Raw genomic sequence first — 14807 nt, 5'->3', positions numbered from 1 at the left:
AAAAATGAAGAGCCAAGAAGAATTAGGCTATTTGCATTTAGGGAGACATCGAACAATTATTGACATATCGAAACATTAGCTTCATACTAGTGAAATAAGTACATTTTTTGTGTTGTCTGTTTGTAGATAAATGTAAATAATAAAGATACATAATGCAACTTATATGCTCCTAAGAGATAATGCAGTCAATAGGTGTGATTCTAGATAGAGGCTACCTACCGTAACTTTTTAAGCCATGAGAATGATCATAAAGTCATATTTTTGGACGTTATAATACAGAAATATTATGACACATCCAAAAATATGACTTAAAAATTTTGATTTTATGAACATTTTTATCTGTTTTACATTTATTACGTTTAATAGCAAGGACCTCCTAACACTGACATGAAATCCTAAAATAAAATCCCTAAATCTTTTTACCATTTTCCCCAAGAATTCCTCTGTGTCCTCCATTTGTTCTCCAGATAAGGATCAAATAACCCTAAAGACTAATGCGGTTATTAGTCTTTATATGGTATGCTTTATATGTTATCTTATGTATTAGTTTTATTATCTTTTGTGTAAAATTGTACAGCACTTTGGTACAACACACGTTGTCTTTAAATGTGCTTTATAAATAAACGTGAACTTATTCTCAGTGCTAGAGTGGTTTTCAAAAAAGGCCCATTTACAGTATGTATTTGTGCTTCATTTATCAACATTTATGGTTTTGTTTAGTGTATTCTTTGTGCAAACACAATATCATACAAACTAATACAGTGAATCACAAGTCAGATATAAATTGAGTTAATACAAAAGTTTGGTTCCTTGATTGAAGAAAAGTTTATGTCAGTATCAAGAGGGTTTTTTTTAAGTCATCGTTGATATTTAAACCCCTGAAGAAAATATACGTAAACAATTGACTCCTCTCTGTCCACTGACCATATGAAATGATTTTTAGAAGGTAGACTTTGTCCTATAATTCAAGTCATGTTTCATTCAAATAAAGGGCTTGTCCCAACAATTTTAAGTTTCCCTTTTAAAGGCAAACACTCTGAGACTCGGTAAATCTCATAACAGAAACGTAACTCCACCACATGGAGAGCGGAGAAATATTTTGTTGTGAGATGATTTCAAGTGTCATTATGGCAAAGCCTTGAAAGGCAAAGAGGTCTGAGTCGTCAGGTTATGATACACGTGAACAGACACACCAGGTGTTGTAAATATAAACATTCTGTTTCAGCTTTTCTTAAACTGTCGTTGTCTATAGCACAGCTATAAGGTCTGCAGACCCATATTTGACATTCCACTTTCAAAATACACAAATAAATAAATACATTAAATAAATAAGTAAACAATGAACAAATAAATAGACAGTTATGTCAATAAATTAAATAAATAGAAATATTGTTGCTATAAAATCACACATGAACAGAACTTTTCTGAATGAGTCTGTTGTTTGCTACCAAACCGTCCCCTCATTCATCTCTGAAGACAGACTGCTGTATCCATTGCCACTGAGAGAGTTCAGGGATGTGAAGGGTGGAGTGGAGTCACACATGTCAGTGGAGATACTGTGGATGGAGGTGGGTGCGCTGGGCTCGGGGCTGGGGGAGTCCCCTGGGTGATGCGATATCATCTCACTGAAGCATTGTGTCTCATTGGAGGGGTGGTGTGCTCCGTGATGGTGGTCCATGCTCCCTAGAGGGGTTCCAGCTGGGCCCGAGGAGGCCATGAATCCTAGATCACCTGGAGTCTGGGCTTGAGAGGACGGTGGACCCTGAGGGAAGTAGTCGTAGTTTGACCCCGGGCCATAGTACTCACCTTGATAGTCTGTAAGAAAGAGGAGAGTGGTCAGCAAATGATCATTAAATGTGATCTTTCAAAGCCTTCTCATTGAACTTCCTTACTAAGGCAAAACACAGTTTTTTCAACTGAAATCAGGTTAATCAGATGTAATATTGATGTAAAAAATTAATGTGATTTTAACTGTAAAATATTGTTTACAGTAAGTTCCCGTATTATAAAAACTGTAAAAGCTCTTACCAGACATTTTATGTAATTTTCACAGTAAAATGCTGTAAATTTTTAAAATAATTTTTAGAAGTAAAAAAGAACAAATCAATGTATAATTTACAGTCAAAAACTGTAAACTGATATTCCCACAATTCCCTATGTGACACTCCACATTTGAAAGTATTTTGTTTAAATTATCATGTTTCTTAGTTTTTGTTATCAGTTATGTATATTAGGGTTTTATATTCTTCTTTTGTTTAATGAATGTTTATTGCATTATTTAAGTATTTTGATGGTGTTTTGTGTTTGCATGAATGACTCTGTGCACCTTCTTTAAATTAGTATATACTTCAGCTCGTGAAAAAGCTAATTGTGACGAATTCTGATTCTTCATGTGGCTTTCTCTTTTACCACCTGCATTAATATGGTGGTTGTCAGTATATGTTAAAGGCACAAAACAGATTGTAGTAGTAGTGCATTGTTGAATTTATTGGTTTACATTCAAATGTTCTTGTTTGTAAATTACAGTTTTGTACTGTAAAATTTACAGTTTGTTCTGTAGATGTGTTTACAGTTTTTCTTTTTTGCTGCCAAAATTATTTTGTAAAAACTGGAATTTTTTTTTTTTTTTTTTTTTTTTTTACAGTGTGTGTTTTGACTTTTTATAGGGCAGTACAGGTGAAAACTGAATACTTTCTATAAGTACTTCAGTACATTAAGATGTATTTCTATTATTAGAAAAAATAAGAATTATTATCAAAATAATACATATCAAAAAAAATATTTATTTGCACAACACACACACACACACATATATATATATATATATATATATATATATATATATATATATATATATATATATATATATAAAACAGCTATACAATAAAACCATATTTAGGCTATTTTTTGCATGTTCATTTTTAATTTTCATTTTTAAGAACATTTATGATTGTGTAATAAATTGTGTGTGTGTATATATATATATATCAAATTTATTACACAATCATATGTGTGTGATATAGACCTAGGATATGTCAGTATCTCGGATATCTCTATCCGGGTATGATGCCTTTTTTCTCCCTAGTTAATATTCATGAATATAAACTGACCGCCATAAAAAGAGAAATGTCCGTTGGCCATGAGCTCTCCTGGTTCCATTCGATCGCTCAGCGCTCTCATTCTCCTCGGACTGCGGAAGAACATGTGTCTTCTGGCGCCCAGCGCGCTCAGCTGCTTCATGCGCCTCTCTTTAGAGCGCCGATTCTGAAACCACACCTGAAAATACACAAAAGAAATGGGACATTAGTTTCCATATTAATAAACCCCACAAACATCATTGAGAGTAAGGCTGTTATTAGATAGCGTGGGAAACATGCTAAGAAAACAACAACAACACAACTGCAATAGGCCCATTAAGAGGAAGCACTTACATATCGCTATAATCCACAAAACAATAAGTCAAAATTAAAATAAAATAATGAAGAAAGATAATTTAAGAATTTAATTTTAGTAGCTACCAAAATCAAATGTCTTTACTTCTGCCACAAAATACTCCACGTTAATAGTCCATAAACCCTTTTCGTTACGACATGCGTCACAGCCTGCAAGCCATGCAGCACTATTATATAGGCTAGCTACTGAATGCCATTGACTTTTTTTTTTTTTTTTTTTGAAAGAAATCACGTCAGACAAATGCAGGGTACATATTTGCATACAATCACGCCTGTTTTCCAATCTAGTGGACTAATTATACAAAATATAGCTATTGTCACTGCACTTCAGGGCAATATCCTCCCACTTTAGCATACATTATTTTAGAAACCTTGCTACTTGTTATAAAGTTGTTCATATTTAAAAGGCTGCCATATTAAACATATTAAACATAGTTCAAATTAGGTTATACTGTCGGAAGTTCCGACAGTAAAACCTAATTTGATGAACCGCGGTTGAAGATAGGCTAAACTCTGTGCTGCCGAGTGACTTTTCTATGTATTCCCGTTTTAGGCATACTTGCCTGAATCACTCGCATACTGAGGCCTGTTTCCTGCGCCAGCTGCTCTCGTATGTGTCTGGTAGGCTTGGGGGTGGCGGAGAAAGCAGCTTTCAGAGTCTCCAGCTGCTTGGCTTTGATAGTAGTTCGCGGGCCGCGACGTTTGCCACCCAGATTCTGCTCGTCGTTTTCATTGTTGCAGGTCTCCTTGTCTGACATGTGTCCAGTCTCAGAGTCTTTAAAATCGTCCTGTGGGTCTTGAGATTCTGGAGATAAGCTCGGGTCACTGCATGTCGTAACTGTAAAAAGCACAGAAGTAAAACATTTAGTCATGTCACTGCCATAATATAAACAATGCGCAATTTATAGCCTATTTTCTTTCAAAATGCTAGACGTTCCACAAATTCGAAGACAACACAAAATTACTCAGCGCGGAAAATTTAATTAATAGCCTGGAGTTGATCCTGAACTGTGTCCAATGTGTCGTGTAATCCATCGTGCACATTTATATTAATCTCATATAGGCCCAAAATGACTCACCTGACAGAAGGTTTGTGTCTTTTCCGATGCTGTTATTCATGTAATCCTCCTTGCAGACAAATTTATATTCATCTAGAATGTAAAGTTCTTCGCCAGTGGAAAGCTGTTTATTGCACATGATGCAGGTGAAACAGTTGAGGTGAAAGACTTTGCTCCGCGCTTTCCGAACTAGATCACTGGGCGAGATTCCCTGCGCGCAGCCTCCACATTTAGTGCCATAACGTCTGCGAGAAAAGCACAGACATTAAGAGATAATGAAGTCATGGAAGCCAAAAAAGCGAATTAAAAACCAGTAGTCAAACATTACAAAACAAAACTAATAAAATAGACACGAAAAAAAAAAAAATGTAATAGGTAACCTGTGAGAAGGATTGTTGGCACTGCAGCTGTTTTATACTTTCATGAGATATTTTTTTTCCACAAAATTTCTAATTTAAGTCCTAATTTCATAGTAAGATTATTATAGTCTACACTTTAATTTACAGTTATCTTATAACCATAAAGGGTGTTGCAAGCATTACAGGAATTTTGGTGACTTTGTTGTGCATTTTCTAATTATGTAATTATATATAATTTATGTCATTAATTATTATAATATTAATGTACTAACGTATTTGAGATATTGTACAGATAATGTACAAAAACCTTATGATGGCAATATGGGTCAAAATGTATTGTAATAGAGAGCACAATAACATAAGAGCAAAGCGCGCGACACTTAAATATTGCAATAAACATTAACAATATACAATGTGAAACATTCAAAAAATAATAAATAAAATTCAAACAAATGTAATAGTTTGAATTGCATGGGAATGACATTTTAACCAAATAATAAGGCGACTTTTTATTTATAATACATAATATGTTGCCATGTTAAATGTAACAAATTTTCTTTGCAGTTTTTAAAATAGTTAAAAATTTAAAACATTTTATTACACAATGATCTTACATATAGCCTATGGTAAGGTATGTTTACCAATTAACGTTTTAACTGTTGTGTTTTACATTCTTTTTCTCTTAAATTGCTAACATTTTATGGTGATTAAAGTAGGATAAATAAAAATTTCCATCCACGTAATGTGAAATGCATGAACTATGCAGAAATATTTTCAGGATAGAGTTGCTTATATGTTCAGCCTTGATTTGACAGAATATATTAACAGAATATCCTCTTCCAAACTTCGCACGCGACAATATACATTCTTTTGTCTCCGCGCGTGCATGTAAATGCAGTTCACTGAAATGGTTATCAAATGCGTGCATGCTGGATGTCTGTGGCTTTCCTCTCGAGCTCATTCATTATTCAAATCCACTTATCGCATCTTTGCTCTAGCTTTTGCAAACAAACGCGTGCGCTACGAAAGATTGAGGCGAGGCAGGGCACACATCCGTCAGGTGCTGCTGGAAATCTCATCCCCTGCTTGCCTGACACTCATACCTTGTAAACCAAGAAAACTGTTTTGGTCTGTCAAGTAACACGCTGTCTAGTATTAGGGGGTTTTAAATGTGATGTGCACCAAATTTCTCTTTTTATTATTTCATTGTTGCATTTATTATTTTAGCTATAACGTATGCTATTTTATAGGCTGTAGGTGTGTATTTATATTAAATATAGCCTATATATATATATATATATATATATATATATATATATATATATATATATATATATATATATATATTTGTATGGGAAAAATATATATATAATTCAAGAATGTTTTTAATAAGAAAGGTCAGTAGCGTCACGAAGGAGCTTAAATGTCCTTTAATGCTTCCTTCGATTTAATGCTCACCTGAAAAAGTCGTTTTTGCAGTAGAGTCGTCCTTCTCTTGAAAAGCATCTATCAGTTAAATTGCATTTACAGTCACAACACTGTACGCATTTCGCATGCCAGGCTCTATCCAAGACGCTGAGCAGAAACCTGTCCAGAATAGGCCTCTCGCATCCAGCACAGTGGACCATATTTTGTGACTCCAGTCACTACAGTGCTATCCTTTGTGAGAGGTAAAAATCTGTTGCCAAAAGTTAGAGAACACTACGTGGTCCTTGATCCAAGTAAACAAAAAGGCATCAAAAAGGTAGGCGTTGAATGTATAGCATCCCGAATTTTGCCTAAAGATGACAGCACATAAACAGACTAGTGTCAGCTCCTCTTTAAACGATTAAACATACGTTGATGGTTTACCATTAAGATGAATAAAAACAAACTTTAGTTGAAGTGTTAGTTCAATCTCACGTGGAATGTTTACTTATTCAACATTTAAATCATTGCAGCGCGCGGAGTCTCCAATGTTCCCAACGGTTGAACAGTAACAATGAACGATTAAATTCGTTTTTAAAAAGTTAAAATCAGTGATTTCAAAGCATATCACATATATCCCTGGTCGTTTTGTTTAATTTCCAGTTGTATCTCGCTCTGCTTCTGTCGCTGGCATGCGTTTGGATGCTGCCGAGAGACCTTATTCCCTGCGTTGTGACGTCATGCTGGAACAGAACCAATCAGATTAGAGTAATTTAGGTGGAAAACACTTTCCTCTGCAATTTCTGCTACCTACAGTCTATTTGGAAGCAACAAATTATTGAGTATTACCAAACAAACTTAAATGTTGACTAATTTTATTTTAAAACAGAGTGAAAAAAAAGTGTAACTTTTTTTAACCGAGATGTTATTAATGCAGTATTTGTCTATTTTTCTTAATTGATAATATATTCATTCATTGTTGTTATAAAATTAATAATTCATAATTAGTTCGTTTAGACACATTTGAAAAGCCAAGACATTAGGATATGAGTAAAGCACTTCACTTTCATTCTGAACAAGCTACAAGAACGACACACTGGACTTTTTTTTTTTTTTCATGCAATCCTTACCTGAGGCCATTTGAAGCTATATTTGATATTTAATGCAACATGGAAATGAGGGGGGAAATGGTTTAGCCTAATTATAGACTAGTGCATTTAATGCTGAAATAGACTGCACGAGATATTGTTAGGCCAAATTATTCTAAAATATATTTATTTATCCTTTTATTTACAGTAGGCTATTTTATAGGCCCATTAGGCATTTTTATACAAGCTATTAGAATATAATTTCGTTTTATCAGCAACATCCAGTAGCCTAATTAACGAAATGTAGGCCTATTTTGAAATATTTTAGTTAAACGTAGGCTATGTGTGAATTCATAGTGATTCAAAAATTATGCACAATTCGAAAAAACACGACCTCGATAGCCATGTGGGAAAAGAAGGACACGGCAGTTTCCAGCTCAGATTAATGTTCCTCTGCGATTGTTCTTCGGTACGGGTGAGAGGGCAAGGATCACTAATGATTATAATATAAAGTCTCCGGCTGCTGGGAGATATTATCAGCGCGCAGGGAGCCATTGGAGGAGCTGCGGCGAGAGATAGGCTACAGCAGACAGCGAACAAGCGTCATGCCTGTATGCTATAGATATCATTAGCCGTGGGATTTGATCCTCAATGCAATGAGAGAACGTGTTTTAAGAATTTATTGTTTCATCAAGACAAGTCATGTGTCTGGTTAACGAGATATCTATAATCTTACAGCAAAACTTCGAAATATTAATCATTCAAAATGTGACGTAAATAACCCCTGAAACTGTCAAAACACTAGGCCTACCATCCATAAAATAAAAGTTCGATTAGGGGGTTTGCCTTTCTATTGTTCTTAAAAACACCAGCAATCTATGTCCTGGTGATGTAAAGAACCACAGGGTATTCACTTTTCCTCTTTTCCTGATACGCTAAAAGGCAAGGAACAATTGACTTAAAGGGTTAGTTCACCCAAAAATGAAAATAATGTCATTTATTACTCACCCTCATGTCGTTCCACACCTGTAAGGCCTTCATTCATCTTCAGAACACAAACTAAGATATTTTTGATGAAATCCGATGGCTCAGTGAGGCCTCTATTGAGAACAATGACATTTGCTCTTAAGATCCATAAAGGTACTAAAAACATATTTAAAACAGTTCATGCGAGTTCAGTAGTTCTACCTTAATATTATAAAGCGACTTTTCAACAATAATAGTGATGGGCCGATTTCAAACCACTGCTTCAGAGCTTTATGAATCAAATCAGTGATTCAGAGCGCCAAAGTCACGTGATTTCAGCATTTTAGCCGTTTGATAGGAGATCCGAATCACTGATTCGATTCGTAAAGCTCCAAAGCAGTGTTTTGAAATCAGCCCATCACTATATTGTAGAAAAGTCGTTATTTTGTTTTTTTTTTGGCGCACAAAAATATTCTCGTCGCTTTATAATATTAAGGAACAACCACTGAACTCGCATGAACTGTTTTAAAGGGATAGTTCACCCAAAAATGAAAATTTGATGTTTATCTGCTTACCCCCAGCGCATCCAAGATGTAGGTGACTTTGTTACTTCAGTAGAACACAAATGATGATTTTTAACTGCAACCGCTGCCGTCTGTCAGTCTTATAATAAGAGTGAATGGGAACTCGAACAATAAGAGTCTAAAACACTTCCATAGACAAATCCAAATTTTACCCTGCGGCTCGTGACGACACATTGATGTCCTAAGACACAAAACGATCGGTTTGTGTGAGAAACCGAACAGTATTTATATAATTTTTACCTCTATGTCCAACTGCGTTCAGCACTCGCTTAGTGAGGTCTGATCGCGCTCTGACAACGACAGTGATGTCTCGCGCATATACTTCAATGAGTGCTAGACATCATTGCCGTTGTCTTAGGACATCAATGTGTCGTCACGAGCCGCAGGGTTTAATTTGGATTTGTCTATGGAAGTACTTTTTTTTCGACTCTTATTGATTGTGTTCCCATTCAGTCGCATTATAAGACTGACAGATGGCAACGGTTACAGTTAAAAATCATCATTTGTGTTCTACTGAAGAAACAAAGTCACCTACATCTTGGATGCGCTGGGGGTAAGCAGATAAACATCAAATTTTCATTTTTGGGTGAACTATCCCTTTAAATATGTTTTTAGTACCTTTATAGACCTTGAGGGAGCAAATGTCATTGCTCTCAATAGAGGCCTCACTGAGCCATCAGATTTCATCAAAAATATCTTAATTTGTGTTCTGAAGATGAATGAAGGCCTTACGGGTGTGGAACGACATGAGGGTGAGTAATTAATGACATTATTTTAATTTTTGGGTGAACTAACCCTTTAAACTCAGGCTAAATTGCTGATGCTAAAAAGTAAAAAAAAAAGTAAAAAAAATAAATTAAAAAAAACATGTTCCATGAAGAACAGTGCTTATAGTGCATATACAACAAGATTTATATTTAAAAAAAAAGACGATTTATAGGGTTAAATGGTTGTAAATTTAATTAATTGAAGCACCTGGATCCCTCATTTTTTTACCATGCTATAACATCAGCAACCATAGTCAACACAAGAACTCATGGAAAAATGGTTCTTGATAATAAATGCGTTCTTTGATGACCCTTTACAAATGTTTATTTTTATGAGCATTATTCATTAATTATTCATTTTGGGAGTTCTGCAGAAGATCAACATTATGGTACTGTAACAATTTTGTGAACAAAGATGCATTGTAGACAGTCACTGAAGTACAGACTTCATTTTATAGCCTGTAAATGTGAAAGAGGTTTTATTCTCACAGTGAAAGTGATATCTCACCAGTGTCCGACTTGGATTTTTATGCAATATATGTCAAGCAGATGAAAAATATAGGCAATACACAAGAAGGGTTGTGGTCAGCCTGTGCAGTCAACTTGAGAGAGAGAATACAACTGCTAGTAAACTTTAATGTCTTTTGTGCTTGAATGGGTGTAAAGACATGGTGAGTTGCAGAGCCACCCTCAAAATAACCAAATAAATCAAAAACCATGAGTGCTTAAACATCCATACCATCTTGTTTATTGTTTGGCATTGCTTCAGCCTGGTTTGAATGATGTGCATGTGTAAGATTTGTTTACAATCTTGCATAAACTATAGTTTGAATCCTCCAGTAAAGTCTGTTGCGGTGAACCTGACCTTCTGTGTTCAGCCTCTGTTGCTGTTGATATTAGGCTGAGCTCCTACTGTTTGCTTTGGATTCCACTTCATCTCATTAGCACGTGTTAATTACTGCTAATTGAGTTCAACAAGATGAGATGGCAACCCAGAGGGACCACTCATTCACATAATTTGCTGAAAACATAATTGATTATGATTTGCCAAATGAAACCACTTAGCACAGTTTTAGCCACATACAGGTGGTTGAGTGAATGTGTTTTGTGACCGTGCATATTCTTGCTATTTGTGTTCTTGGGGGTTGTAAATAAGTTTGTCTTATTGATAAAATTTAAACCTTCAGTCTGTTGCTCATTTCACGACCAATAACATTATGTGTTTATGTTTAAAGTTAAGGGCTCTTTGTTGTACTGTACACATTTGTCTTAGGAATGCTTGACTTTATGCACATATTAGTAATGAAATTGCCAAACCTGTTATAAAGGAATGTTCACATACTTGGTAATGTAGTGTAGTGGATTTGTATCAGTGAGACTGTAGTTCTTAATGCAGGGTAAAGGACTTTGCTAGGTGGATGGAGAGAGGTCGCCATGGCAACCATTTGTCAAAAGGGAGCTTGAGGTCAGGCTGGTTTTGGTGTAGTGGAGAGCAGGTTTTGCTTTGTGGTTTTTATGCAGATTGCCCTCAGTGTGGATGTCATAGAACTGAGGTTGGAGCTTGGTGATCTTAATGTTAGGCCTTTCATACTTATCTCCTTATGTATGAAGTGTTATATAATTATAAATTAAACCGTTTTAGTCCTGGACGCTCATTGGTCAGTGTGCTAAAATATAGAAACAGTTATTATGTGAAGCGACGAGAATACTTATTGTGCACAAAAACAATACAAAAGAAAAACGACTTTATTCAACAATTTCTTCTCTTTCCTGTCAGTCTGCTACGCTGTTGATGTAGTAAACACAGTGCAGCGCTTCCAGGTTCTACGTCAGAATGCCGACGATGTACACGTGAGCAGCATGATGCATGCGTGTGCTAGCCAATAATGAGTTAGCATTCTGACGTAGAACCTGGAAGCGCTACACTTTGTCTACAACATAAATAGCATAGGAGAATAACAGGGAAGAGAAGAAATTGTTGAATAAAGTCGTTATTTTTGTTTTGTTTTTGCGCACAAAAAGTATTCTCGTTGCTTCATAACATTAAGGTTGAACCACTGTTATGTTGACTATTTTAGCGATGTCTTTACTACCTTTCTAAGCCTTGAAAGGTGCAACGACGTTGCTGCCGATGTGGTTCAGAAACCTCTCGAGTTTCATCAAAAATATCTTAATTTGTGTTCTGAAGATGAATGAAGGTCTTTGAAGGACATAAAGGTGAGAAATTTCATTTTTGGGTTAACTAAGCCTTTAAGCATATATATTCAAATGCATGATGAAACTACAGACGGTCACTCCTGACAGATAGCTGCTTGAAGAGTTTATCAAGCCTCTTTTTCTGTATGAAAGAGGCTGATAGGCTGCGTTCTCTGTCCACAGACCCTTCACACCCATTCTGCTTCGCTTACCTTGGTTGACATGCTAGACGCAAAGGTATGGACGTAAACAATAGGGAGAGACTTCACTCTAATCCCTATTGACTGTCTCTCATTCAGCCTGCCAATTGATATCATGGATTTGTCTCACTCAATGATGTCCCTGCATCAGGCTGGCCCATACCAGTGATGTTTCCTGTGAGTCAAAAGATGTTCAATCATGCCAGAAATGCTAGAAGAACTCAAACCCAAAAGGATCAACACAAATACATGAGCCTGAAAGTGAATTTTTAACTGAAATATTTTGATGAACATGAAGGCCACTTGCTTAACGTGAAAGGCATGAAACCTCTGAATTCAGGGGCCGTTTACAAAACACCGTTTTCAAATAAAAACGGAAAACTTTTTATGTGTTTTGGCTGTTCATTTACACAACGACAGTGTTTTGAGGGCCTGAAAACACAAACTTTTAAAAACGATTGTCTCTGTGTAAACTACAAAAACCTCAATTAGTGAAAACGAGGATGAACTTGCGTATTATGTGTTCAGTCTGGTGGTTAGTTTATCTTTACAAAGTAAAATCGCCATCTACTGGCCTGGCATGCATAATACAGCTTCTTAAAGCATTTTCGCCGATTCCTGTGAACAGGGATCGTTCTGACAATGTTGTTGCCTGTACGCAAAAAACACAAAGGGATTTTTTTTTTTTTTTTTTCAGATTTTAAAGGTGCCCTAGAACTTTTTTTTTTAAAAGATCTAATATAAGTCTAAGGTGTCCCCTGAATGTGTCTGTGAAGTTTCAGCTTAAAATACCCCATAGATTTTTTTAATTCATTTTTTTAACTGCCTATTTTGGGGCATCATGATAAATGAGCCAATTCAGGGTGCGTGGCCCTTTAAATCTTGTGCTCCACGCCCCAAGAGCTCGCGCTTGCCTTAAACAACATAAAAAAAGTTCAAACAGCTAATATAACCCTCAAAATGGATCTTTACAAAGTGTTCGTCATGCAGCATGTCTAATCGCGTAAGTACAGTGTTTATTTGGATGTTTACATTTGATTCTAAATGAGTTTGATAGTGCACCGTGGCTAAAGCTAACATTACACACTGTTGGAGAGATTTATAAAGAATGTGTTTATGAATTATACAGACTGCAAGTGTTTAAAAATGAAAATAGCGACGACTCTTGTCTTCGTGAATACAATAAGAAACGATGGTAACTTTAACCACATTTAACAGTACATTAGCAACATGCTAACGAAAAATGTAGAAAGACAATTTACAAATATCACTAAAAATATCATGATATCATGGATCATGTCAGTTATTATTGCTCCATCTGCCATTTTTCGCTGTTGTTCTTGCTTGCTTACCTAGTCTGTTGATTCAGCTGTGCAGATCCAGACGTTAATACTGGCTGCCCTTGTCTAATGCCTTTCATAATGTTGGGAACATGGGCTGGCATATGCAAATATTGGGGGCGTACACCCCGACTGTTACGCAACAGTCAGTGTTATGTTGTGATTCGCCTGTTCTTCGGAGGTCTTTTAAACAAATGAGATTTATATAAGAAGGAGGAAACAATGGAGTTTGAGACTCACTGTATGTCATTTCCATGTACTGAACTCTTGTTATTTAACTATGCCGAGGTAAATTCAATTTTTGAATCAAGGGCACCTTTAATAAATCGTTGTCGTGTAAACGCACCCTTAGTTAACTTTCACGTCTGGCTCTGTTCTAATATGGAACATCCCACAATAAGGGGTCGTTTACACAACACTGTTTTCAACTAAAAATGGAAAACTTTTTATGCAGTTTGGCTCTTCATTTACACAACAATGCATTTTGGGGGCCTGAAAATGCTAACTTTTGAAAACAGGTTTCAAAGTGCAAGTTTTTGATAATAATACCCTTATTGTCTCAGTGTAAAAAAGAAAAATGCACATTTGTGAAAATGGTGACATCATGCGCATACATATTACGTGTTCAGTCTGTAGGTGTGTAGCGTTTCTTCATAAATTGACATTGACATCATTTTGACAACGTAGGCGTCTTTACCTGAAAAACACAAAGAAAAAACCTTTCCGTTTTTTGTGCATTGTTGTTGTTGTTTAAACGTACCTGAATTCTCTAGAAAGAGAAGGAGAATTTGAGCATAGAAAGATGGTGAACTCTATTCCTGGCTGTACAGAGGAAGAGAGACTTGGCCGCTCTCTTTTGCTGTGTACCCAGAGGGGGTGAGACAGTGGTCTTCTGGCAGTGAGAGGACCCTGGGGACTCAGTGCCTGGAGCCTGCTGATGATGGAGATTGATGCAGGCAGAGCCGCAGACGCCCCAGACGTTCAGCAAAATTAAAAGGCTATTTTGTCAAGTTGTAAAAGAACAGAATGGAGCAGAGGGTGATGGGCTTCCCCTCCTCCTTTCTTCTGTGTGTCTCTTTAGTGTCATCAGGCCCTCAGGGACAAGAACCGTTACATGCCTTTTACTCTCTCTCTCTCTCTGTTTGTCTGTCTGTCTTATAAAAAACACACATACAAGAACACCTAGATACAGATAAAACAATGAACAGATTGGAAACATTTTGTGAAAAGTATTCTAAAGAAAACTGATTTTTCTAAAGAAAATGTGAATTTTCAGAATAAAATGTAACCATGCAAAACGTAATTCTAGGGTGTTGTGGGTAATTGCCAGGATGTTGCTATGCGGTTGTTTAGGTGTTCAGGGTGGTTACTCGGAGCCTCATTTATAAAG

General features: G+C 36.1%; 1 protein-coding gene across 1 annotated transcript; it reads right to left on the bottom strand.

Annotated features, from left to right (window-relative positions):
• Positions 1–1444: 1444 nt before the first annotated feature.
• lhx1b (LIM homeobox 1b) lies at positions 1445–6497 on the bottom strand. Its single transcript, XM_067407923.1, has 5 exons — positions 6328–6497; positions 4532–4755; positions 4016–4290; positions 3111–3276; positions 1445–1815 (listed from the first exon to the last, which is right to left on the bottom strand). The coding sequence occupies exons 1-5, from the start codon at positions 6495–6497 to the stop codon at positions 1445–1447; spliced, it is 1206 nt and encodes a 401-aa protein (XP_067264024.1).
• Between the last annotated feature and the right edge of the window lie 8310 nt (positions 6498–14807).

This window comes from Chanodichthys erythropterus, chromosome 13 (assembly GCF_024489055.1).
Source record: "Chanodichthys erythropterus isolate Z2021 chromosome 13, ASM2448905v1, whole genome shotgun sequence".
NCBI lineage: Eukaryota > Metazoa > Chordata > Actinopteri > Cypriniformes > Xenocyprididae > Chanodichthys > Chanodichthys erythropterus.
Note: the sequence above shows the minus strand (reverse complement) of the source record. Positions and strands in the feature narration are given on the sequence as shown.